Source organism: Sebastes umbrosus, chromosome 1, assembly GCF_015220745.1.
Source record: "Sebastes umbrosus isolate fSebUmb1 chromosome 1, fSebUmb1.pri, whole genome shotgun sequence".
NCBI classification, from domain to species: Eukaryota; Metazoa; Chordata; class Actinopteri; order Perciformes; family Sebastidae; genus Sebastes; species Sebastes umbrosus.
The window spans coordinates 31,363,115-31,390,892 of record NC_051269.1 but is presented as its reverse complement, the minus strand read 5'-3'; the positions used below and the strand labels follow the sequence as shown (position 1 = coordinate 31,390,892).

Here is a 27,778-nt window from a genome sequence, read left to right as displayed (position 1 = left end):
TGGCGGTGAGATTCTTTGTTCCTGTTTGTTACTCTCTCATCCCTGTATAACAGACAATCGATCAATCAATCAATTGAATAACAATAATGAAGTAAAATATAATCATCATTATAAAGAATGAAGTGAAATAAAACAGCAATTCAGTTTGTTTAAAATATAGAATAAGATGACTGTTAAAAGTCTGTTTTTCTTTTTCCAATGATCTGTTGCTGATGTTGACTCTCTTCATCCCACTCGCAGCTGACCCATCTCCACTACTGTAGAGTCTCTGTCCTCAATGGGTTTCAAGGCAGAAGGCTTTGCGGCTGAGTGACGACACACGCACACGCACTCTGTGGATTATGACGCAATCAAAAATGGACCGACAGCGCTTCAAAAGCAACGTTGCGCCTAAAACTCTGCATTAATGTTTACATAATGTGGCTATAATTTATAGTACATGCAGTGAGCATAACGTTAGATGTCAACACATGTGCAAAACGCACGTTGTAGAGGCAACACGTGGCCAAACAAAGCTGTGCAGAGGCGAGATGTCCGTGTTGTTGTCTCTGCTGTAGTCCGTCGCTTCCTAAAACACATGAGGGCTTCACAGGGGTTTGTAAAAGTCGTCCTTCACTGACTCCCAGTCCCAATCAGAAACCACAGAGTGTTTATGTCACAAATGTAACGTTTCACTCTTATAAACGCGATAACACTATGATCAAGAAGTGTCAAAAACATCTGGAGAGACCATGCACAGCTGGGCACGTTATCTCATCTTTGTTCAATACATTGGAACTAAATACAGGTATGTTATATACTGCAGGATAACTGGTTACACTTTAAGGTGTGTTATTATTTATTTACTACTATTTGATTATCATTATTTCTGCAGTGGTGTAGTGAAAGTTCCTCCACATGAGCTGATTAAGAAAGGGGTCCAGGACCACTTAGAGGTAAGTTTTACTGATATTATGAATGAAATGAAAGCCCATGGATAGAAAAGGGTCTATGTGGATTACTTCTGGAGCTTGCCTCAAGCCTTATAATGTTCATTTTTTGTTGAAACTGTTTTAGAGAGGTGTTGATTCAACTGTATGGTCAATTTGGAGACTGCAGTTTGTGGTACTGTTGAATAATTCAATAATAATTCAACTTGAATTGTATACTGGCAGGGTTTTCTATAGGCTACAGCAGATTATTCAGCTCACCACTGTACATGTTGGTGATTTCCTGTTGGCTCTTTACTATCTAATACTGTATTTGTAATAATAAATACATGCAGAGAGACAAAAATATGTTAGAAAAAAAGCGTTTACACACACACATACAGGGGGAAACACATAGCCTACTGTAACACAGCAGACAAGATTACAGACTTTCCATTCACGTCATACTGCTGTTTAGGGCTGCACGATTTTGAAAAAATATCTAATTGTGATTATTTTGGTTGATATTGCAGTTGCGATATGACTTTCGATACTAGAGAGGATGATAATTTTTACATTATTATTCTCATTTTCATTGAAAAACATATTTAAATGATTATGGTGTGATTTTTTGTGGGGATCTGTATCAAACAGATGTTTTCTGTAGAATATGATTTGTAGGCCATGCAGGACATCTCTGCAGCGCCACAATATTTCATTTTAAAATGGCATTTTGACACACATTTTGCCTTTAACAAATATTGGTATTTTAACAAATACTGCGATTTGAAAATTGGAGTAGGCCATATCGCGATTCCGATAAAGTTTCAATTAATTGTGCAGCCCTATTTGATATTCATTTTTTTCCCCCTCTGTTTTGATGTAACCTATCTGTCTGACTGTTTGTGGTAAACTATGAGTTACTTAAAAAGTTAAAAAGTTATTCCTTCAAAATACAGTTTTTACAATATAACAGCCAACAGCTTTGTATCTCTCTGATGCTCTCTCTCTGTCTGTGTACAGGAGGCAATAAAGAGGCTGAGGCCACTCAACCCGGTGTCTCTGACAGTCTCCAGCAGGACGGACACAGGTGTCCACGCTCTCTCTAACTCCGCACACTTCGACCTCCAACGCAAGAACGATAAGCCTCCATTTACTGAAGACATCCTTGTTGAGGCTCTTAATTTCCACCTCAGAGCAGAGCAGATCAGGTGAGTCAGGGCTCGTTAGATGAGTGTGACTTTTCAAAAGTCCAACAGTAGAAGTGATCTCCTCACACAGGGGTTAAATGTAACACAGGGTCATGCAAAGTGTACACCTGCTGGACACGTTTCCACCTTCCCCCCACCACAGTCACCTGAAAATCTTTAGTTTAGTTGTTACGTTTTCAGATTGATCCCAAGAACATTTTATCATGGAAAAATACGTGCTTTTGCTGCCGTAAAATTTCAATGTCATAAAATATTTGTGGTGAACACCCCGAGTTATTTGGTTGATGTTTTCCTTGTTACTGGTATTTCTGGAAGCAGCCACATTGTAGTAAAGTGACAAAGCCTGAAGGCATATTGCATATATTATTGACAGGTATCTACCTGTTCCTATTTCTCAATGCATTTATCAGCTTGATCTAAATCACACTGACTTCAAATTATATTCTGGTTGGGATTTTCTTCAATGTGTCATTCAAATGTGCTGTGATATCGTTACGCTGGCCCCTTAGAAAGTGTCGCTTCATGTTGCTTCTCAATATCAATATGAGGGAATTCTATCGAAATGTTTGATTTTGACAAGTTTGGCCTGATTTCTGAAAAAAACTTTTAAAAATTCTAAAAAGAAGTTGGCAACTCAAATTCCTAAGAGAATTGTACTGTATAGAAACCTGGGGTATTGTGTTTAAAACCTTAAAGGTACAGTGTGTAGGATTTGGCAGCATCTAGAGATGTGGTTGCAGATTGCAACCAACTGAGTACCCCTCCGCTCACTCCTCCCTTTCCATGACTGTGGTAACGTGAGCCGCCGAGTGCAAAACCGTTGTAACGCTGTTCGCCTCGCTCAGAGGCCATCCTTTAGAGCTCTCACTAGAGTCAGTGTTTGGTTTGTCCTTTCTGGGCTACTGTAGAAACATGGCAGACTCTGTGAAGAGGACCTGCTCCCTATGTAGATATAAAGGACTCATTCTAAGCTAATGAAAACACACTGATTCTTAGTTTCAGGTGACTATACACTAATGAAAACATAATTATGAATATTATATTCCATTTCCAATAATAGATCCCCCGAAATGTTGCACACTGTTCCTTTAAAGCCCACAAAAACAAGAACGTCCTTAAATTTATTCTCATATTCATACAACAGTGCAAGCATTGTCTGATGACATGCATCCTGTAATAATGTCACAAACAACAGTAGATTGCTTAATATCTTCTCCAGCAGTTAGCGTATACATAGCTTTGGTGAAATGCCAAAAGTTCACCTGTTGAGCATTCAAAGGAAAAGAGCAGAATGAGTTGTGTGGAAGAATTTCATATCCTGGTTGATAGTGTCCCATCTTCTCCTTTTCTTTTCTTCACCTCTTCTTTTTAACGCCTTCATTACATCATTGCATTATTGAAAGTCACTTTTTTATGACTACTTTGGTTTAAACTCCTGTGATACTTTGTGATATTTAGACGGCAGCTATTCTGTCTGAGAGAAAAGAAAGCAAAGAGACACAAACAGGGCAAGAACAAAAGAGAAAGAGATAGATAGAGGTACAGATAGTGAGGGATAAAGGGGGTGAGGGAAGACAAAGAGCCCCAAACAGATATTGACACAGATTGAATTAAGACGCAGGGGTGAGAGTGTGAAACAGAACGGGCCATTTGGGAGACAAACAGAGAAGAGAGGAGGAAAGGGAAGCTCCCAGCATCCCGCTAATCCCTAAACCTGCAGAGAGAAGGTTAGAAAGGATTATCCCTGCTCTGCTTTTTGGTCTATAGCATCCAATAATACACACACACACACACACACACACACACACACACACACACACACAGACACACACGGATACACTCGGATACACTCATCTAGCTGAATGGAAAGTAAACCATCTTGATTAGAATGTGAAACCTGCTGAGAAATATACAGTATAAACTTATTCTCAGTAGCTTCATTAGGCAGAATTATTTATGGCCTCTAAGTACATATTAACAAAATATTCAAACACCAGTAATATTCATACACACTCCCCCTATGTTCAGTTTGGATTGAAGTGTGCATTCTTGGTCTGTCGTAAAAACACAGTGTCAGATCTGGCAACCCAGATTTTCACATCTTAACTTGGACGGAAGAGGCAACCAAAAAAGAGTTTTTGTTACAGCAACAATCAGAATATGGCTCCCGGCTCATAGCTTCGGTCTGCTGCCTCCTGAGGTCGAGTGCCAAAGCGAGATTTAAACACAGACTTGCACACTGTAAAAAATACCTCCTCAGTCGGGGGTTCACTCTCAATTAGCCTAAAACGAACGGCCCTTTTCCCATAAGGGGAAACTGCTGAGTAGCAAAATGGTGCCATGCCAAACAATGCCCCACTTCCCCAATGTGTGTGTGTGAGGCCATGCTTTGTACACTGCTTATGAAAATTTGATGTATGTGTGTGTGTGTGTGTGGTTTGGGGGCCAGGCAAAAAGGCTGTCACTTCACATCGGAGCAGGCGCTGAAGGCAGACGCAAGGGTTTCCTCTGCCACGTGTCGCACTCAATCTCCTCCCCTGGAAACGTAACTTAGTTTCTCTGACTGTGCACACACACACACACACACACGCACACACACATTGATAGACTACATGTGCCACTGTGTGCACACAAAACAAGACATGCGTGCACATAGATGTGTATATTGGAGCATTGTTCTCATAGTTCCTTATACTCATACATGCTACATGCTAACACGCCCCTCATCACCTCCCGCCTTCTCTGACACATCACACGCATGCATGAGTGCACTGCACACGCTTTGTACATGTACAGGCGCGTGTGTCTGGACGAACACTACAGGGTGCTGGTGTGGTTCGTGCGGTCACAATTAACACTGGTACAGCTGGCTGCAGCTCTTTGTTCTTTCAGTTCACAGATGTACGTCACTGTATTATTACTGTACAACAACAATACATCTCTGCTTCATTGAAGGGAGTTTTACTTTCATTAATTGCTCAGTTATAATTTGGACCATTTAAAAAGAAAATGCTGCAACAACAGAAACTCTGATCCCCCTCTCCCTAACCTGAAAGCTCAGAGGTTATGTAACCTATATTCTTTTAGATTTAAGCTCTAAATGTGGGCATGCTATATTTACAAAGACTGGGGCATGTTTTATTTATTGTTACAGGGAATTTAGATTCACTCTGTACAATACCATTTACATTTATATGTTTGCGTTAAGTTTGTGAGGCTTTTGACTGTTTGGCGAGAGTCTGAATATGCTGGAATTTGTTATTTAATTTGATTGTAAATAGGGCTGGGTGATAATTCAATATGATAATTTATCGTCTTTCAGTGGAATCGTATCGTTGTGAAATCATATATCGAGATATTGTGATACACAATTACGTTGTCTAAATTGATAATAAGCACATACAAACTCAAATTTCTCAGAATATGGGAATTATGTGAATACCCCAATGTAGTTAATCATTGTCTTAATTTGATTACTCTGTATTTGTCTGCATGCATGTAAACATAGTCAGTGTTTATCAGGAAATATTTATTATTTTCTTTATCTCTATAATTTCGCTTGAAACTGTTATGTTCATTTTGCACCAAAGTTCTTAATTTCAAGCGTTTAATTCACAAAGGAGTACACAAAAATAAGCTTTACCATGTGGTTATAGACTACTTATTTATTGAATTACCAGAAAACATGCTATATATCGTTATCAAGATATGAAATGACCTATATCAAGATAAAAGACTTTGGTCGTATCACCCAGCCCTGCTTGTAAACATAGTAAATTGTTGCTCAGCAAAGAGGGAATGATTTGCCATTTAACTTATTAGAAATAATAGATTTCCATAAAAGCTGCCAGTATGGTAATTGCTGTAGCGCCAGCCATGAAGACCACTCAATCATTTACACTCACTTAGACTGAAAAGTTCACAACACAGCCAAATGTGTTCAAAAGTGGGCAAATTCTTTGTAAATCCTTGTTAAACAACACAATGTGGTTTGTTGTTTCAGCAAGTGGATTCAATTAGATGTGCAGAAATGCCAGCTATACATTCTTCAGTCTACTTTAAAATGTCTACACGCAACTTACTGGTTGATTTAATTAATTAATTTTGTCTGACTGCATTAGAGTTAGGACATGATCTATCCCTGCCCATGTGCTTCTTCTCCGTGTATAGATCCACAGGAAGTGTCCTGTGTTGGCCGTGGCCCTGCTGGAGTCGCATCAGAGAGCTCCAGCCTCTCAGTCTGTTTTGATGCTAACTGTGTGAGCACGAGCGCTTGGCTCTTTAGGGTTCTTGGCAGCCCTTTCAGGACTCTGACAACGGGCGTGTGCTTTTGTGTAAAAAGCTGCAACGCTGGCATTTTGGACAATGACTTGTGCACAGTTTGTCCTTTCTGGCAGTGCAAAAATGAGAGTATTAACACCATCTGTGTCTGGGGACTGTCTGAGAGAGGAATGAAACACTGATGTGTCTGGTTGTTTGTCAAAATATCCAGAATTCATATGTATTCAATATTATTTTTTTGAAGTAAAGCACATTTATAAGGTCAAACATACAATGGAGCTCTGAATGGATCTCAGTTTTCACTCCTAATGCTCTTTTCTCCCTCTGCCAGGATCACCCGAGCCCACCGTGTGCCTGATGATTTCCACGCCCGTTTCCGTGCCCAGTCTCGGACCTACGTCTACCGAATAGCCCTGGGAATGTCCCATCATTCCCTGTTTCCCCTCACAGACCGCGACCTCTGCTGGAACCTCTGCGACACGTGAGTTATCCCACGCCGCCCCTCCCTTCATTCACTCATCTGTCTTTTCATCCTTCATCCCTCTGTTTGATGATTTCCCTTCAGTAATAAAAAAAATCAAGCTCAGACAGACACACATGCAGACACGCCCTCAATAAGCTCATGCCAAGCCTTGCAGAAACAATGGCACGTTAAACACATGAATAATCCACATGTGCCACGCCGGAACTGAAAATTAGGGCCAGTCAAACAAAGTGTTTGTATCTGAGCCGACATCCTGAAAACAAACAAAGGAGAAGGAGGGAGTGAAAGAGAGAAAGAAACAGATGAAATGGTGCTTCATAGCTTAGACGATGTTCTTTTAGCTGTGATTGGAAGGAGGGAGCGTGAAGAAGCACATTTCCAGAGAGCGTATACGTATGAGCATTTGTCTGCTCCTCTCTCTCCACTATTTTTTGGGGAAAAGTAGGGCAAGATAAGCTGCGGGCTTATACGCATGCAGAACAACACCCACGCACATTACCCAGACTCTCTCTTTCCTTCTCCCACCCTTCCTCTTCTCTACTACATTTATTTCTCTCTACCTCCTTCCATTTCTCCTTCACTCCCTTGTTTCTCTCTCTCTGGCGTCTCTCTGCTTGTTTCTCTCATTTTCAGCATCCATCTCGTCCATCCTCCCCTGAGCGTCTCTGCCTCAGCAGCCTCTCTTTGATCTGCCTCTCCCCTCGTCATCACACACCCCCATCCTTCCCACTGCAAAAAATAAAAAATCTCCACTGTTCATTTTAATGTTAAATTTAGTCGTGAAATCTTGCATTTCTTAGAGCATGGAAAATAATCTCTTGGTGTTTTGAAATTCAGTTATCATATTGCAGCAGAACTTTTGAAATTATTGAAAGATTAATTGCATGATGTAATCAATCTCCACATATTTTGGGGATTTTTATTCACATCAGGGTTTTAAACATAACAAATATGCACATAACATTTGATAAAACGTTGCCAGCTTTTGAAAAGTTGTAACCAACAACCAACGCCACACAGGGGTTACAATTTATCATTATTTACCTATTGTTTTTTTCGATTAAAGGAACAGTGTGTAACATTTTGAGGGATCTATTAGCAGACATGGAATATTATTATATTCAAAATCGTGGTACCGCTAGCCGCCATCCGACTTCCATTGCTCAAAGTAGTGTTATTATGGTAAGGATGGCCTCTGAACGAGGCGAACGGCAATCTGCAACCACACCACTATGTGACGCCAAATCCTACATACTGTACCTTTAATCGTTTGAGCTATGAAATAGATTTAAAAAATAGTAACGTGTCTGACCCAACACTCGAAAACCCCAGGATAATAAATTTAAAGTGATATTACAAATAGAAAAGCAGGAAATGCTCACATTTAAGAAGGTAGAACCAGAGAATATTTGACATTTTTGCTTGATAATTGACTTAAACTTTAATCGCATATCAAAATGTTTGCAGATTAATATTCTGTTGGACGATTGGTCAATTAATCAATCAATCATTTCAGCTCTGATCTCCACAGATAAATATATAAAAAATAACAATAACTGTAATAAAAAGATGGACATAAATTAGTCAATTAACTAAAATCAAAACAAGACTAAGACCCACACTAGCAGCTCTGAGGCAGTGGATGATGATGCTGATGGGAATGTCTTAGTTTCATAGGTATTTGGTCATAAACAAAAGAACTAAATAAATATATTTTTTTTAATTTTGAATATTTTAATCATATGATGTATACCATATTGAGGCTTCAGTTGTCAGAAAACTATTACGTTTTGCTTTACTGTGTGCCATTTTCCAACTTTCCTACTTCCAGAATAAACTGTAAACTGACTTGATCTTAGGACGGATCGAGCATTTCTTTTTAAAAATACACCTAACACAAGAACAATTCAGCTATTTTTTGCAGCGCTCCACCACATCTTCATTCATGACTCTCACGTTCAAGATTTTAAATTGCCGCATTAAGATTTTAATTAGTGAGTCACTCAGCACACTCCTCCATTTCCCTGCTCGCGGTATCTCTCTCGCTCTCTGTCAGATCTCCTTTAAGCAGCAGTGACAGAAGAGTCTGAGCACTGGGCCACTTTCACTCTCTCCCTCAAATGAGCTGGTCGTCAACATGCTCTGCTCCCTCACGTGGCATTGTGCGTCAGAAAAGTTCATATTATATAAGTCAACCGATAAATTATTCTACTAAAGCAGGAACATGGAGGCCTGAAAACCTGTCGTACTTAATGTGTGCTCGCTGTTACGGCAGGTCACTTTCGGGTGAAGTTGTAAAGTTGCAATATCACGATGATCCTGCAAAAGATTTAAGAACTATTTTGACCTCAGCTGCCTACTCTTAACAGTCATAGAAAATTTAGCATTTTTCGTGATCACTTATTAAAGAAAAGTGTCTCCTGTTTCTGTCTCTCATGATCAGGAAGCTGGATGTTGGAGCCATGCGCGAGGCTGCCGTCCTGCTGGTTGGGACTCGGGACTTCAGCAGCTTCAGGGCTGTCAGCTCTGAAATGCATTTTAAAAACCCAGTGAAGACGCTGGACACGATCAGCGTGCAGCCAGGAAGCTCCTTCGTACACACACACTTCCACAGGTAGGCTGTTTATATTCAGGTACACTGATCACATTTACTAATCTAGCAATCGGCACATAGGCCGAGTACAAAACAATGCATTGATGTAAGTTGTCACATTGAAAATGCGTACATTTATTTGGCCAGTTGGGGGCAGAAAACAAGCTGTAAACACATTGACATATTTTGCCTTATAAAGATGTTATTGGGAACATATTAGGAAGCATGTTAGCATGCAGACACGTAGCAACAATAGCCTGATGAATATAAGTCCCATATCCACTCTTCTTTTAGCTCTGTTTTTGGTCTCCACCACTTTCTGAGGGAAATATCTTAAGCTGCTAAATGCTCCACTACGTTCACCAGCTAGTCGGTAACTTTTTCTGTCTGTTGTTTGGTGCTGAGCAGGTAGTGTGCAGAGCGGTGGGAGTGAACCAGAACTGGAAAGTTGCAGTTCGTAAAATAACAAAACAATGAGCTAAACGCTATGTCTAACTAGCTGCAGGGAACTGCTGAGTTGGGGGATAATTCTGTGCGGGTTCGCAAAGCTCCCAGGAAGAGCGCCGGTCATTGATCCCAATTTCCGTAGTGGCCAAACGGCGGAACTACAACTTCCGTGTCCGTCATGTGATGCCATTGGGCCCAAAAATACTTTTTCCCATAGACTTACATTGGGAAAGAGACGTCTGTAACTCAGCGGATAATTTTTTTTTTAGGTGAATCAATTTTCCAGTATGAACACTTGAATAGCCCTTATTTAAATTATTAGGTCCTAAAAGTTGAAAAATCCACTACTGGCTGAATCCAGAGTTATTTCCCTTCCTCCGTTCATGTGAATGAGACCCAGACCGAGGCTGGAGCGAGAGCTGAGAGGCGGAGTTAGAAAGCCATGACGACACTGTGACGGCTGTGGACCTGTTACGGAGACCGTTGTTGTTTTCCTTCGGGCACGCTGAAAACTTACAAATGACATTAAGAACACTAGGATGACACAGAGTAATATGATTTTTTTCACAGATTATCTGTCTCATGCACTACTGTCAGGATTTAGTGACTGTTTTCTAAAAATACATTTTTATCATAGTTGCTCAAAATGACCAACTGCAGCTTTAAAATTAAATAAAAATTAGTGCAGCTTTAAGATGAAACAATGAAAATAATTTAGAAAGCTTCACATTTAACATTTTGTGAAATACTTTTGCCGGTATTTGCTTTCTTGCTGAGAATTAGATGAGAAAATTAATGGTAAATGTAGGAAGGATAGCATGAACCTCTGAGCTCATTAATGTGCTCTCCCAGGAAAGCTGATCGCTGGCAGGTGAAAAGAAGCAGCAGGCTGTCACAGAGATAGCACATGGCTTTCTGCAGCCTCCCCAGGCCAACAGTCGAGTTAGCAGTAACACAGAGGGAGCTTATTATTCAAAAAAAAAAAAAGCTGTGAAAATAAAGAAATGTGTTCATGTGCTTTTCCACTCCCAAAAAAAAATCAGTCTTGTGTTTCTCAATCTTGCATCAACTGATGCTTAAGAAGTTGGCCAAAGTTTTGAATCATTTACAATCACTCCACTGCCTTGAAAATGTTCCCTTTCAAGCTTCAGTCAGACTCAGCGGCGTGTTTGATGTGATATTTAAGTGAATCACAGGCCATGCAGACTGTGATCTGGACTCCAAACTAGTCTTTTCCTAATGAAATGTTAAAAAAAAACACAACTTTAGTGCAACATAAGGTGCATCATCATAGGAAGTACTGCTTACTATTGTAGGACAACTGATGTCCATGTGTGACGCATGTTAGATCAGGTAGTTTATGTTTGTGTTAATTAAAGTGCTGTATGTGTATGTGACTGTATGTTATGTAGATACTTTAGACAATGAGGATCCAACATAATCCACAACAGATATTGAGGTGGGGGGGCTGAGATAAATATATATATATATATAGAGAGAGAGAGAGAGTGAGAGAGAGAGAGAGAGGGCCATGTGGCCTTTGGGAGATTACACGACCACGGGGGTCACTCTGTATGCCAAATACCACTTCCATGGACATTAATTATTTGCCCTGAAAATATGGTGCACAATATGGACATGGGCAGACTGTTAGCAGCTCTCAGAGTAAAATGTCACACAGTCCCTTAACCCCCAACACACGTGGTGCATCAACAAGCTGTGAGCATCGGGGTCACGGATCGGTAACGTGGTGTATTTGCACTCAGGTGTCCACGGTTGCATTCATGTCACCGAAACTAGTCTTTTACCTCTTTTTACCTCTACAGAATCACCATGAATGAAAGTCTGCAGTTGAGCCGTGTGTTTATTTTTTGATGAGGGTCTCTATTCTTAGTCACAGTGAGAAGATGAGAAGTTGTGAATTGTTTAAAAGCAAAAGGTTGAACTAAATTTTTGATCTCAAAACAAGGAGCTGTAATATATGAAGCTGATTTCTGTGGCCTCTGCTCGACACGGAAAAAAATTTGATTTTTTCATCCCATTGTTATAAATAAGTGAACAGTGATGGAGAACTTTGTGTTGGCCATGCAGTACATTAGCTGTAGTGTAGCGGAGTGGGTTCACTTCTGGTTGGGATTTATTGTAAAGTCAATCTGCTGCTAACTGGAAACAAAGTAGTACAAGTAGAATGCGGGAAGTTATACTATATATGTGTACAATATTGTAAAAACAATAACTTGTTCCTCTGCCTTTTCCAATTTAAAGAAAACGTTCCATACCTGCCTTGCACTTTATTACACAATGAATACTAAACTCTTTTCTCCCTTCAATGTCTTTCTTTAAGGCTGCAACTTGCAATTATTTTCATGATCTATTAATTTGTCAGTTATTTTTTCAATTAATGGATTTATTGGTTGATCGATAAAAGATCCAGAAAGAATAAAAAATGCCCATCACAAAGCCCCCGAGCCCAAGTTGATGTCTCCAAATTGCTTATTTGGCTCTTTTTAAGCCACGCTAGTTGTTGTGACTCCACTACTTTGGTCAAGACTGAAATACCTCATTTGTGGTCCTCAGAGGGTGAATCCTATTGACTTTGGTGATCTCCTGACTTTTCCTCAAACGCCAATATGAAGTTGAAATGTTGTGATCTTCAGTGGAAGGTGTTGACAGCTATTGGGTGGATTTTCATTAAATTTGGTGCAGATATTCATGTCCTACTCGGGATGTAATCACCTGAATGATCCTTTAACTGGCACCATCAACAACAGGTCAACATTTAAATGTGTCTAGTGTTTAGTCACCAAAAACCTGCAAAACTAATGACACACTATTAATGCCCCTTAACTCAACTGTACAATAATTTGTGCAATAATTCAACTGTGCAATACCCTGGCATTAAAACTGCATTTATACTCTACATTTCAAGAAATAATTCATATTTATGCTATAATTGCATTTATATTTAACACACTTCTCAGCTTTTTGTACTTACTTATTTGCACTGTGGTTATGTTTTGTCATTAATGCGCATATTTGTACATATTTCTTATATTCTCATTTCTTATTCTAATATTTATATTCATATTTTTTACTTATACTTCTTTACATATATTGTTATATATTGTAGCATTATGGACATAATTTACATGTTACTTTCGTACCATCTCACAATCTTTTCAGCTTTATGTCAGTCACCTTGTCAGAAAAGAGTAAAGTCAGAATAGTTTTGTGTGTCTAAACTGTAGGCTTTGCTTTTATCATTATTTGTCATTACCAGGTCATGACATTAGTCAGAGGAGACACACACGGATGCACTTGTGTGACTGCAACATGAGACACAGGCTCCGTCCGTCCACGTAAAGACACTGTCCCTCAGCAGAGTCCATGAGCTGTATACAAATCTGTCTCCGCACTCCTTACATGTCAAATGTAATCAGACAGCAAGCGCTGAGTCAAATTTGCATTTGACCCAATTCTTCCCATGTGCCTGTTTGCTCAGTTCACTCTTTCCTCCCCAAAATATAAAGTCAGTCAGTTTGGGGAGGGTGCGGGGGGGGGGGGGGGGTGCGGCTGCTGTGTCTTAAATGTTGAGACAACAACAAAACAAGACAAATTGAATGTCAAATTGCAAAAAGAAGCAGATTCATATTTTTTATGGCATTGCACGTAATCCTGTTGGGCCTAAGCTGCAGTGGCGTATTCAGCATGTGACATTTAAACAAATCTGTGCACGAGGAGCGAGTCCCCGGCTCTATCTGATGTCTGGCATGAGCATGAATGTCACATCAGCCTGTCCACACATCGGGGGGGAAAGCACTGAAATATCCAACAAAAGAGAGATAAAGGAGGGATGCGTCTTAACATACAATAGACATGAGACAGGAGCCCTTTTCAGTTGATATAAATTCACTTTCAGAACATGGGTGAAATGCATTTTTAAAGAAATATTTTGATTTGTTTTGAGTTTGAGTAATGCTATATTAAATCTGACAACCGTTCAAGATATTGTTTTGCTTTTGAAATGACTCATAAACGCCCCTGTGGCAATATTTAACCTTTCTTTATTAACATTCAGTCAGTGATGCCAAGTACACTGTTGTGCCTTCAGGACTTGATGTTATCGTTCTAACGTTTCGTGAGAGTGTTGGGAACTTAGTGCATCTTTTGCCCAACATGCAGACAACACAAAGAAATGAACAGCTGTGATGTTCAATGATTGTTGTATATTTGTGCAAATTTAACACTAGTTTTGTTCTTTTTTCCAGAAAGATACCATTCTGGGAGCTGACTTTTACAAGCAGATCTTTTCTCTACAAGCAGGTTTGTTCCTCTTATTGTCCTCAATTACTTTAAAATCTATAAATGTGTTGCAGGTCATTGTAAGTAAGTAGCGCCATCTGCTGGTAATGGCTGAAATGGCTGAAAAATATGGCTATTTTGACCGACTGTCTGTATGAACCGAATGATTAAGACCACTTGTATTTTGTATTTTTTGTAGTATATGTTTTAATTTCATTTGGACGTAGTGTATTTGGGCAGACTAATGGACTTAGTCTTAGGCATATGAAATGTATTTCTCTCCATCAGCTAAATTGTACAACATCATAAAGTTTGATTTACATAAACAGAAATGACCACTAACAGTTAAATTGTCCAATTGTACATGGTGAAGTTTCATCAGCCTATTTTATTTGTAGTTTGTGATTTATCCAATAATAATCATTACCGTCAATGTGTCCTTTTTTATGATTTATTTTCTTTTTATTAATTTTTTTAATCTAATTTTCTTTTTCTTTTTAAAAAATCTAATTTAACTTTGTTTTTTGTTCTTTATCCTTTTTGCATCGTCAATGGGTGAGTGTTGGGTGGGAGGGGGCTTTTGGGTAAAAATACCAAAATATGGAGGGACAATTATTGCAATTATTTCTGCTCTATTTGTATGTTTCTCTACACCTGTTGTTACTCCCAATAAATTATTATGGGGGGAAAAAAGAAAAAATATGGCCCATAAATAAAATGTAATTTTTTGTGATATTTAGAGTAATATTAATGTAACAATGGTTGCTTTTGGCCCTGTGCTCCAGGTGAGGAGGATGACAGGGGCCCTGGTGGCTGTAGGCCGAGGGCGGCTCTCAGTGGCCCAGCTGAAGGACATACTGGAGGCTCGGGACTCTCTGGCCTACCCACAAGGCCTGGCTGCTCCGGCCCACGGCCTCTTCCTCACCAGGGTGGACTACAGAGAGGCAGGTGAGGAGGACCAATTTGATTCTACATCAAATATCACATCATCATCATACTGTATCATATTATAAATATATCTATTATAAAACAAAATATTTGCTCAGTGGCTTGATTTTAAGTGTCAGTTAATGTTTGGGAAATTTGCTAAAGAGACTTTCGATTGACAATTTTTTTTTAGTTTAACCTACGAAGAGCACAGTGTAGTGTAGAATTCAGACCACGGTTATAATAGTTTTTAATTTTCAATTAGTTATTATTTTAGTTTTGACTTTTCGATTTCATTTTAGCTAAGTTTTATTTAGTTTTCAGAGTTTGTTTGCTGGTTATAGTTGGAGAACTGTGTCGGAACGGCCATAACGTTTAATGTTTAATCTTCGCGCTACTTTAGTGTCCAATGTGAAGCAATAGTGGCATAGTGCCATCTACTGGAAGGACAAGTCTGATCAATTTCTGTGGTTAAATGTCACGAGAGTACACGGAAATTCATGCTGTCTCCTTTTTTCGGTAGTGATATATTATAGCTTAAAAAATATATTTTTAGTTTTTTCTTAAAAAATGTAGTTTTTATTTAGTTTGTTTACTAAAACTATTTTTCACTGCTTATTTTCATTTACTATAATTAAACTGATTCAGACTTGATTTCTTAGGCAATTTATTGCATTATTTCATAGTGAATCTTTTTTTGGTATGTACAGTAACTCTTTTTGTATCAGGACATGTTTCAGATTTATTACCTCTTATTTGCCTCCTCAGACCTGCGGCCTTCACAACAGACATCAGAGGAGCAATTTATCTCAGGTGGAAACTCAGAGGATTAATGCTACGTCATTCAGTCATGTTGATAAACTGTATTTCAATACTACTAATGTATATGTAATGGGCTGTAATAAAGTTTTGTATTTATGTGTATTTTCTTGCAGCTTCACTTTGAGTCAGTGACCCCAGTAGGTGTTTTTAACTAATCTACACTTGTTGACCTTTTTTAGTGCCATTCTGTTGCTAGGGCAACAAGCAAGTTTACAGTCGTGTCCAGAAGGTAACACAAAAACGTGCAAATAAATCTTGCGAGACTCGCTGCCCAACGACCTACCCTAACCTTAACCGTCCAAGGTCAATGCCTAACCTTAACCATCTGTTTGTCAATTTAAAAGAAAATTTTGCAAGTCAAGAAAGTCGCTGTTAAAACTGTTGAAGTAGAAGACTCTGAAAATACATATTTAGATAAAATACACAACCAAAAGTTGCGTAAGTGACGTCTCTCTTTCGCTGAAGCTACGATGCCTGTGTGTTACGTACTTGTTACGTACTGGGATGTACTCACACCAGCAACGCTTCTCATTCGTTCTTTCTCTTCGTTAGCTAGTGTTGGTGACGTACACAATACGAGACAAGAGACGTAGTTCACTGAGCGGTATCACACAAAACGAAACGACACCACGACAAACTGCGACTTTCTTGACTTGAAAAATTTAGTTTTAAATTGCCAAACATCAAATGTGCGATTCATGCCGCATTAACAACCATCGGAACAGGAAATGAAAAGGGTCCCATTTAGAATATTTATGTTGTCAAGTTTGAAAAGGTCTCTACAAATAAACATTTGACTACATACAGATGAACATCTACATGTTCTTTTAATTCAACATATTAAGAATACATGACTGTGTCCATGAACGCAGCTCAGCTACAGAATACCACACACCTTGAACCCTATCATTTGTCTACACATGACCTTCAGGTTACAACAAGACAACTTGCTTTAAGCCTAGTGAGGCAGTTATTATACTCCTATGTATACATGTATGAACTGGTTTCTGACAATTATCAAACAAGGTGTACAACAGGTGGAGAAAGAGTGTTACGTTCTATAGCTAAAACTGCTGTTGTGTGTCCATGGCTCTCGTACAGTGGCATTACATTATGGATCAACAAAGTGCACACACACACTCTCACTGATAATGTATACATCCAAATGTCCAAATAAAACTGCATACATTGGTTCTTTACCCGAAAGTCTTCACGGAGCATTCTCAGCACACTCTCACTTGCTTCTAATTTTGGCTAAATTGTCCGTAAACAGTCCATTAAAACCGGACTACCACCAGCCGTCTTCTGGATGCCGGTGGGAGCCAGATGAGGTTTGTACAAGGTTCAGACTGACCAATCACTGCCCTTAAATGTTCCAGCGCGTTGATCAAAAACACCAGACATTCCGCCGTTGCTGATGCAAGGTTAACTGATTTAGGCTCACCGTATTCGAAGCGCTGCGTCTGTCAAAATTGAACCTCATGAGGAATGTTTTTTTTTTTTTTTGCACTTCTTAGAAGTGACTCAATAATTCCGTCACACTATTTTCTAAATTTTTCTTTAAAAATATGTACACAAGTACATGTTTCCTATCCATGCGACCATGTTGGAGCAACACAGTGAATCTGATTGGCATATAGGTCCTCAAGTCAATTCAGCATTTGGTTTCAAGATAATTCACACATCCTATAGACGCTCATAATTCATTATATAATCAAAATTTCAAGTGTTAGTCAGACTATTAAGCCCAATGTCTTAGAAATAAAATCATATGTATATATAATGCACTTGAGGAAGGCATTGCGTTTTGTTTTTTTAAACTCACAATCCTTAATGACAGCACAGTCTGGGTGAAGAATGTAGCTGAGCTCAAGTCAAACTGGAGACCCTGATTGAAAGGATTGTGTGGGACAGAGACACAAAAGGGGAGAACTGATCACATCGGACTTTAACGGTGAATTAAAATGAGGTTTTTTAACGAGACAGATGAAGGGGGAAAAAAAAGAAGACTTAATGATTAATGCTCAGCAGTGGCGCTAAGCCTGTCCTGATAATTTTTAAGATGATATAGATAACGTGTGTGAGATGTGTGGTCAGCTGAGGATTACTGGTTAAACAGAAATATCTAAATGACTTGGGAGTTAGTAATGTATCATCACTCTAGGCAGCCTTTTTTTTGGCATTTGACTACACACCCTGATGCTGAAGCTGAGGTTAATTCAGGATTAATTTCTGTCATGTAAATACAGGTTGATAGTATTTGAGAATGCTATCACAGGTTGATAAGTTTTGCATAGACCCTTGAAACCCAACCATCACCATCACCATCTCAGTAACAATCTTAGTGATTAAACTACCGCTCGGAGCAGCATACCCAACTTCACCCTTTGTACCGCGGTTTGGGAGTCAATAAAGAGCTGTAATAGTCTACATGATACAGTTACATTCAATTATACTTTGTTCCTTTTTAAAAAAAAAAAACTTTGTGGCACATAAAATGTTTATTTTTCCATTAGGTTTTTTTTGTGAATCTCTTAAAAGAATAGTTTGTATCATGCCACCACTACAGCCAACACCAAAAAGTGTTTAACTCCATGTGCGTTCAGTAAAACAGAGTCGACTATGGCCGCTTTTGCAGCATCACCATACACCGCAATAAACTCATAGACTTTATTCAAAGAAGTACAAAGAGTGAAATGGGGTATGTTATCCAGAGACTTACAAAAACACTCGTCTGAGAGGAGACATATCCACGTGTAAACATATGCTGTGTTTGTGGTTTTGCTCGTTTTCTCCGACGGCTAAAAAAATAAAAGCATAAAACACTGTTGGAGCATACAGTCCTTGGAGAGCCAAGAGGGGAAGGGAAGTCGGGTCGGCGTCCTTCATGCGATAAACGCCGTTCTCTTTAGCTGGAGATTTTCTCGATTTCATCCAGATCGTCTGTGTCTAGTTTTTCAATTCTCTTACCTGCAGAGGGAGAAACCGTAGAAAATGGTGGGGTTTGTTTAGAGGGTTGACATGGCACTCCGACTCCCCAAAAATAGACCGTATGAACGTACCTCATCACCTTGATCCGACTGTTTGTGTGTATGAGAAAGTGTGTGTAGCAGCTGCAGACTTACTGAAATGCTCCTGAATCCTGTTGAGGATGTTCATGCTCATCTTGCTGTCCACCATGTTGATGGCCAGTCCCCTTTTGCCAAATCGACCCGTGCGGCCAATCCTGTGCAGGTATGTCTCGTTGTCTGGGTTACCGTCCTTGTCTACTGGCAAGTCAAAGTTGATCACCACAGAAACCTGCTCGACATCGATACCTGAATGCAAGGAAAGTGGAGAGAAAAATCAAATATTACAAAAAAAAAAAAAACAATGTACAAATGTAACATTTGTTTTAGCTCTGTACTCCATCACATTCAATTTTAAATGAAAAGATGAATTAAAGGGTGTTTACATCGATATCCCATGAACCAGGTGGAAATTACATCTTGTTAAATACGGTAAGAGATGTATTAATTTATTCCTTTCAATAGCCAAAGTGACGTGCGGCTATTTGTAGTGGACTGTTGATTCATCATACAAGCTGTCCCACCCACCATCCCTCTATTTACTCATACAGGCAGAGCTAGAGTTGTGAATGTTTATCTGTACCAGGTAGCATGAAGTCAGATTTAAATAACACCTTACACCCACTTTCACAAATTCTAAATCCACACATTCACTGTGCTACACATCTGCCCGAAGAGATCTGTCTCAAAAGCAAATATGTTTTTAAATATGGATAAATGGCCCTTTCAACAGCTTAACAGAAACTCATATGATGACGTTGATTCTGCCCGTTCTGATGGCCCTTGGTTCTTACCTCGGGCACAGACGTTTGTGGTGACCAGGACCTTCTCCTTGCCCTCTCTGAAGCGGTCGATGACAGCAGCCCTCTGCTCCACCTGCATCTCGCCACTGAGCAGCGCTACCTGGTGGCCCTCTCTGGACAGCTCCCCTGCAAGCCACCCTGCAGTCTTCCTTGTCTGGATCACACAGAGGAAAAAGTGCTCTCACTACTTCAATCACTACCAGCAATCTAGGCGCTCAAGTAACACAGAGTTAAGGCCTTTGCACACCAAGTCTGTATTTTTTGTCCGAAATTGTCGCACGTTAAAAAAAAAAAATCAGTTTTGTCTCGTTTTGCTAATTTTCGCAACAAAAATAATAATAAAATGCATCAAACTCAGTGTGCAAGTTTTTATGCCTAACTATTTTTATCGGACGACGGATTAAAAAAACGCATACAAAAAATATGGACTTGATGTGCCAAGACCTTTAGGGTGTGATGAAGGCCCTGTGCTGACAGAGTTGGTAAAATAAGCAAACTTATCCAGTAAGTCAGCTGGTGTTGCCAAGTTATTTTCACAGATATGGGCAGCACAAAAAACTTTGCTTTGGAGAACAGCAGGTTTGCTGGACATTCTGATACGGTCACAGAAGAGAAACTTAAGAGAATCCGTATTTCTTTATTCCTATAAAAATTGGGGGTCCGAATAAGAATCATTGTTTTGTTTTTTTTTTAAAGTTATTTTTTTGGGGGCATTTTCCATTTTTATTGACAGGACAGTGGACAGAGTCTTGAAAGGGGGGAGAGAGAGAGTGGATGCGGAAAGGGCCACAGGCCGGATTCGAACCCGGGCCGCCGCGGTCAGGACCAAGCCTTAATACATGGACGCCCGCTCTACCAACTGAGCTAACCCAGGCGCCCAGAATCATTGTTTTTAATACAACTCGTGAATGTAAATATGAATATGAAGAGAATGAACTCACATGGCAGAAGATCATGGCCTGGGCGATGGTGATGGCCCCGTAGATGTTACAGAGGGCTTGGAACTTCTCCTCCCTGCTGTTGCACAACACATAGTACTGTTTGATGGTATCCAGCGTCTCCTCCTCCCTCTTCAACTTGATGATGTTGGGGTCGGGCACGATGCGCTGGGCGAAGTTCCACACCGTCTCTTCAAATGTGGCTGAGAACAGCAACATCTGGCAGTTTTTAGGGAGCATCCTGTGTGGCAGAGAAAAGAGGTGTAAAGGTTGGTTATGGATGTAAAAAAAAAAGGACAGAGCGGTAAAAATTTGGGGATGTACATCGCAGAAATTCAGCTTGAGAAAATCTGATTTACAGGATAAATGATAACTAATTTCATTAAGAACAATATCTCATTACTTATCAAGTACTTTTCATTTAGTGCGTGCTAAGATTGCTTCTTCTAAATGTTGTTTTTATTCTGACCTCTGGATGCGGATGCTCTGGTCCTGGTGACCCTGTGTGGCGATCATGACGTCGGCCTCGTCGAGCACAAACACCGTGATCTTCTTGGGGTCTATGAACTTGAATTTACCGCACCAGTCCAGCATGGTCCCGGGTGTGCCAATAACTATCTGTTCCTCCAGCTTAATGCCCCGCTGCACTGGAACAGTCACAAGAAACAAGCACTCATCAACACACGGAGCCATCTGTCAGCCATATTAATGTTTTCATCAATAGGAACAAATCAAACACTAGACAAAACTGCATTTGAAAATTTTGTTTCATTATCTTTTATAGTGTAAGAAATAGCATTGTAGAAAGCAGAGAAGCCTTACATTTATTTCCTCTGATGGCGTAGACCAGTTTGACCTCGGGATATTGTTTGCCCATCTGCTCGATTACCTTGCCAGTCTGAAGTGCCAGTTCATAGGTGGGTGAAACACACAGGCACTGGTGGAGAGAAATTAAATGAGGGGGAAGGATTAAGGAAGCGGTAAATGCTCTCGTCATTTAGTTCAAGTTATCAAGAATAATAATGTGAGAAACAGGTAGGATGAGGCCCTCGGATACTCTGAGCAGCCTTTGAAACTCAAGATTTCAAGTAGAGCTCTTCTAGAACAGGGAGGGAAGTGAAAACCTACCTGGGGATATTTTTGGTGGGGATCTACATGACTGAGCATGGCCAGGACAAAGGCAGCTGTTTTCCCTGTTCCCGACTGCGACTGAGCAATCAGATTCTGTGGACTAGAAGAAACAAAGAAATTAGATCTCAGACAAAGATGGCAAAATAGTATGGCTGAACGATTTTGAAAAAATGTCTAATTGTGATTATTTGGGCGGATATTGCAATTGCGATGATTTACGGTACTCATGGAAATGATAATATTTACATCATTATTCTAATTTTCATTGCAAAACATATTAAATATTATGGTGTGATGTTTACGGGGATCTGTACCAAACAAAGATGTTTGTGCGGCCTGTAGAATATGATGTGTAGGCCACATCTCTGCAGCACGACAATATTTAATTTTAATTGGAATTTTGACACACATTTCGCCTTTAACAAATATTGCGCTTCCTGCGATTTGAAAATTGCAGTAGGCCATATTACAATTTCTATAAAATTGAGATTAATTGTGCAGCCATACAGAATAGTTAGTGGTTCTAGTACCTGGTGCAAGGGGCTATTAATTTAAGTTGACATTTTAAAGTTAATTAAAAGAGGTGTGATTTAATATAATTTAAAAGTCATATAGTAACTAGGGTGTGCAATTTCTGTGACCCTTAAGAGACATAATTCCTTGTTAGAGGACTCCACAACTGGACTCCACAGTGCAAAGTATACTCACGGTTCGGCCAGCATCATAGGTAAGGCAGTCTCTTGGATTTTGGATGGCCGGTTGAAACCCATGCCGTACACGCCCTGAAGCAGCTGTGGTTTGCTGCACACAGGAATAAACAGTCAAATGTCAGATTGAAAGCATCTCATGGCTTTGTTTTGCATGCACATATTTCAGAGTGCACACGTCTTAAGCGATCAAATAATAAAAAAAAGGACAAACGCACGGAACAGTCCTGGAGCAGGTATGGTTCATGTCTGGATCTTGGTGGCAACATTTTGACTACATGCATCATGATTGATAACTGATTAATAATTAATATATGATGCTCCAGAATATTGTAGGGCAACAAGAGAGACTTACAGTCGCAACTCCTCAAAAGACTTGACCGAGTAGAGCGGAGAGTTGGGATCCTTCTGAAGAACTTCCACTTGATTCGTGTTGTTGACAAGATTATTCCGGATCAGCTTGTTTAGTAATGACTGCGCCGCTTTGTCGTCTAGAAAAACAAGGTGTGTTGACTGTTACAACTCAAGAGTCGACCAAAAAATGTAAGACGGCAGATGATGAATACTTTGGGGTGTGTAAATATAATAATAAACTGCTCACCTTTGTCAGTCTCGTCCTCATCTGTACCTTTGTTTTCCGCCTCAACTTCTGGCTTTGCAGCTGCACTGCTGGGCTCTCTTGCATGTGAAGCCGTGACTGATGTGCCTACAAAATAAACTTATAATTACAAAGCATTTTTGGGATAACTGTTTTTTCTTAATAATGCATCTTACACTTAATGTTGCACACACTCTTACCATTTTCCTCTGGTTTATCTTTTATTTGGAGGCCACCGATCTGTAAGGAAAAACATAATAAAGTTTACAGAGTTGTTTGATAAAATAATGTACATCCTTCAGCGACAGGCTATTCCACACAAAGTGTGTGAAGGAGCGCTATCGCAGGTCCTTCCTTCCTGCAGCTGTCAGACTCCACAACCAGCACTGCTCCCAGTAGACCACATACACACCAAAAAAACTGACAATAACCTGATATTTTCAGGTGGAATTTCATTCAGTCAGTCATTCTCACTGTGCAATATCATTTTCCACTTGTGCAATTTTGTTAATAGTCTGTTTATTGACAATATTGTATATATTGCTCCTATTTTTATACTTCCTTCTATTTAAATGGTTCATATTTTGTTACACTTTGTTTAGCTCTTTTTTTACTGTGTTAGCTGATGCATCTTGTTTTTTGCACTATATATCCCCTTTGCTGCTGCACACTGCAAATGTCCCCACTGCAGGACTAATAAAGGAATATCTTATCTTATTATTATATGAGTCAGGACAGGATAATACATGAGATGAGAGGTAAACTGGGGCTAAGTCTCAAGATCTTCATCCTCCTAAATTCCTCACTAGCAGAGGTCAATTTTCGATAAGATTTAGGGAGAACGAAATTATGGAGTAGCTTTTCACATCTATCAAAAAACAAGATGTTTAAATCAATATCCTCCTCACAAACACTAACCATACACTTCCAATGCAACACACACACACACACAGACTTATCTTTTTGGATACATTTACTGTATTGTTATTGTTATTATATATATCTTGTCCTGATTGTTTGTTATCATTATGTAGTCATATTATTTATTTATATTAATCTTCTCCTAATTGTTTGTTATCATTATTATGTAGTCATATTATTTATTTATATTAATCTTGTCCTAATTGCTTGTTATCATTATTATGTAGCCATATTATTTCTTTATATTAATCTTTTCCTAATTGTTTGTTATCACTATTATGTAGTCATATTATTTCTTTATATTAATCTTCTCCTTATTGTTATCATTATTATGTAGTCATATTATTTCTTTATATTAATCTTCTCCTAATTGTTTGTTATTATTATGTAGTCATATTATTTCTTTATATTAATCTTCTCCTAATTGTTTGTTATCATTATTATGTAGTCATATTATTTCTTTATATTAATCTTCTCCTAATTGTTTGTTATCACTATTATGTAGTCATATTATTTCTTTATATTAATCTTCTCCTAATTGTTTATCACTATTATGTAGTCATATTATTTCTTTATATTAATCTTGTCCTAATTGTTTGTTATCATTATTATGTAGTCATATTATTTCTTTATATTAATCTTCTCCTAATTGTTTATTATCATTATTATGTAGTCATATTATTTCTTTAAATTAATCTTGTCCTAATTGTTTATCATTATTATGTAGTCATACTATTTCTTTATATTAATCTTCTCCTAATTGTTTGTTATTATTATTATGTAGTCATTATTTCTTTATGTTAATCTTGTCCTAATTGTTTATTATCATTATTATATAGTCATATTATTTCTTTATATTAATCTTTTCCTAATTGTTTATCATTATTATGTAGTCATATTATTTCTTTATGTTAATCTTTTCCTAATTGTTTATCATTATTATGGAGTCATATTATTTCTTTATGTTAATATTGTCCTAATTGTTTGTTATCACTATTATATAGTCATATTATTTCTTTATATATATATCTTGTCTCTAGGTGGAGGCTTCAGATTGCCTCTTCCTGTACTGTATATTATTAATGTATTTTTTTGTTATTGTTGTATAGTCTTAAATTGTGCAAAACAAACAAATAAAAAAGTCACAACTACTTCTTCATCATCAGTAGAGCTACTTCAGAGCCTCTTGCATCATTTGCCAGCCAGCCAGCTACCTGCTAAAGCTAGTAACTCATGAACACGCAGCATCTCAGCTCCAGCTAGTTCACTTAGCATCTACCGGCTAACCGGTTCTTCCGTTATTACGCTTTAATGAACGTTACTGAGACAAACTGTCACGACAGACAACAGTTCAATCTGTTGTGTAACAGTCACCACAGTAAGAAACCAGGCTGAGCAGGTTAAGTTTCGTTTCCAGTGAAGCAGAAACAGGCCAACAGCATCATCCTCTACAACATGAGCTAACAACACGCTAGCTCCGGTTAGCTCCGGTTAGCTCGTGTTGTTTCGTTAGTTACCGATTCCGCCGCCGCTTCTTGCTCGTCCACCGCCTGGGCCCAGGAGTCCGTCGCCATTCTGGTTCAAACAGTTTCCTCTTTAAGTTGTTTTAACCCGGGATAACTCGGAGCTCACAGTGAAGAGAGAGGAGTCAGTGATGTGAGGAGTAACTATGTTCAACAATGGCGTGTCCGAAACCGATAACTGGGCACTTGTGCAACTCGCTCACATGTCCGGGTTAGAATGCAGGTGTTACACTCTAATAGATCCCCACCTCATTTAATGTTCCCACCAGACCAGGGGTCAGCAACATGTGGCTCTTCAGCTCCTCTCCAGTGGCTCCCTCTGGATTTATAAAAATGGAAATGAATAACTGTTTTTTGTTTACATTTTTATTTTGTTTATCATTTGTTGTAGGTCTATGGTACGACGGTACGACAGAGTATTAGGGCCACATTAAGGAAAAAAAATAAATCTGAGATTTCAAGAATAAAGTCATCATATTATAAAGTAGTAATTTTACGTGATTTTTTTTTTTCTCGTAAAGTTATGACTTTATTCTCTTTAAGTTATGACTTTATTCTCTTTAAGTTATGACTTTATTCCCGTAAAGTTATGAATTTATTCTCGTAATATTACAACTTTTTTTTCTCGTAAAGTTATGGCTTTATTCTCTTTAAGTTATGACTTTATTCCCGTAAAGTTATGAATTTATTCTCGTAATATTACAACTTTTTTCTCATTAAGTTATGGCTTTATTCTCTTTAAGTTATGACTTTATTCTCGTAATATTACAACTTTTTTTCTCGTAAAGTTATGGCTTTATTCTCTTTAAGTTATGACTTTATTCTCGTACAGTTATGACTTTATTCTCGTAATATTACAACTTTTTTTCTCGTAAAGTTATGGCTTTATTCTCTTTAAGTTATGACTTTATTCTCGTAAAGTTATGAACTTATTCTCGTAATATTACAATTTTTTTCTCATTAAGTTATGACTTTATTCTTGTAATATTACGACTTTTTTTCTCATAATATTATGACTTTATTCTGGAAATCTCTGATTTTTTCCCCTCAGTGTGGCCCTAATACTCCGTAGTACATTTGCATGCTGGCCCTCACTGCATTAGACTTATATGCTATATACTTAGACTATAAACTGTGTTACCTTCATCACAATGCTTAAATATTTTGCGGCTCCTGACAGATTTTCTTTAATTTTTTTCCCTAAAATGGCTCTTTTGATAGTAAAGGTTGCCGACCCCTGCACCAGACTTATAAAAAAAGCAGCGAGTATGACATTGAAATTTGAACAAATAAGTTAAATTAATTAAAAAACTTAATTTGATTTTTTTTTTTATTTATTATATGTGTTTTTGTATGTGTATATACTGTGTGTGCGTGTATGTGTATGTATGTATATACGTATACAGTATATATATATGTATATATAAATAGATTTTATTTTTATTTTATTGTTTTAAATTTCATTTAATTTTTTTTTTTTTTTTTTTTTTTTTTTTTACTTGTGTATATTCTTTTTTACTTATATATCAATTTTTTTGAATATTATATGTTTTCCTGTATCTATACTGAGTTATTTTATATTAATATAAGGTTTGTTAAGTTTCTTTGTACCGAGAATGTTATTATTGGGGACGTTTGTGAATGTTTGTTCTGTTGTTTCAAAATGAACAAAAAAAACAATAAATATAAAATTGAAAAAGAAAATTGAGCTTTTTTGTAAAGCTTTGGGAATTAGGAGGCTGAATCTCAAGAAACACTTCCCTACACAGACTGTAGGTGGCGCCAAAACGTTCTGCATAGACCATAGATAGACTAACCCTCCCTTAAAATACTGTATCTGCCTGCCTGCTGTAGCATAAAAAAAAATATGAACACACATATAAACTGACAATGAAGATGATTCAGGTCTTTTTTATTTATAATGCCTAATAAAGAAGATAGATAAAGCTGGATTACTGAGAAGAGTAGCTATGTATTTAGGACTACCAACCATGAAACACAGGGCCCCAGAGCCTTAAGGGCCCAAAGACCCCAGATTCACTTTTTTGGCAATTAGTTTTGTAGAAATTTGATGGTAACACATTTTACAGGTCCGCAAATTTCATGGTAATTAA

At 38.3% G+C, this 27,778-nt stretch overlaps 2 protein-coding genes across 4 annotated transcripts; one reads left to right on the top strand and one right to left on the bottom strand.

Annotated features, from left to right (window-relative positions):
• Positions 1 to 294: 294 nt before the first annotated feature.
• On the top strand, positions 295 to 16,077 carry pusl1 (pseudouridine synthase like 1). 2 transcript variants are annotated; one of them, XM_037772796.1, is made up of 9 exons: positions 295 to 787; positions 875 to 935; positions 1,932 to 2,119; positions 4,569 to 4,664; positions 6,732 to 6,881; positions 9,328 to 9,498; positions 14,193 to 14,247; positions 15,012 to 15,174; positions 15,922 to 16,077. In XM_037772796.1, the coding sequence occupies exons 1-9, from the start codon at positions 732 to 734 to the stop codon at positions 15,984 to 15,986; spliced, it is 1,005 nt and encodes a 334-aa protein (XP_037628724.1). In that variant the 5' UTR covers positions 295 to 731; the 3' UTR covers positions 15,987 to 16,077. The 2 variants fall into 2 exon arrangements, with proteins under 2 accessions (XP_037628724.1, XP_037628736.1); XM_037772808.1 differs by lacking the exon at positions 4,569 to 4,664 and having other exon boundaries at positions 296 to 787.
• A 700-nt stretch (positions 16,078 to 16,777) lies between these two features.
• Positions 16,778 to 25,939, bottom strand: LOC119489851 (ATP-dependent RNA helicase DDX19B). 2 transcript variants are annotated; one of them, XM_037772776.1, is made up of 12 exons: positions 25,659 to 25,939; positions 23,421 to 23,460; positions 23,224 to 23,340; positions 22,978 to 23,113; positions 22,624 to 22,716; positions 21,913 to 22,015; positions 21,607 to 21,721; positions 21,254 to 21,431; positions 20,788 to 21,025; positions 19,838 to 20,000; positions 19,101 to 19,292; positions 16,778 to 18,945 (listed from the first exon to the last, which is right to left on the bottom strand). In XM_037772776.1, exons 1-12 carry the CDS (start codon positions 25,713 to 25,715, stop codon positions 18,884 to 18,886), a joined length of 1,494 nt encoding a protein of 497 aa, XP_037628704.1. In that variant the 5' UTR covers positions 25,716 to 25,939; the 3' UTR covers positions 16,778 to 18,883. The 2 variants fall into 2 exon arrangements, with proteins under 2 accessions (XP_037628704.1, XP_037628713.1); XM_037772785.1 differs by having other exon boundaries at positions 23,224 to 23,328; positions 25,659 to 25,937.
• Positions 25,940 to 27,778: the final 1,839 nt, after the last annotated feature.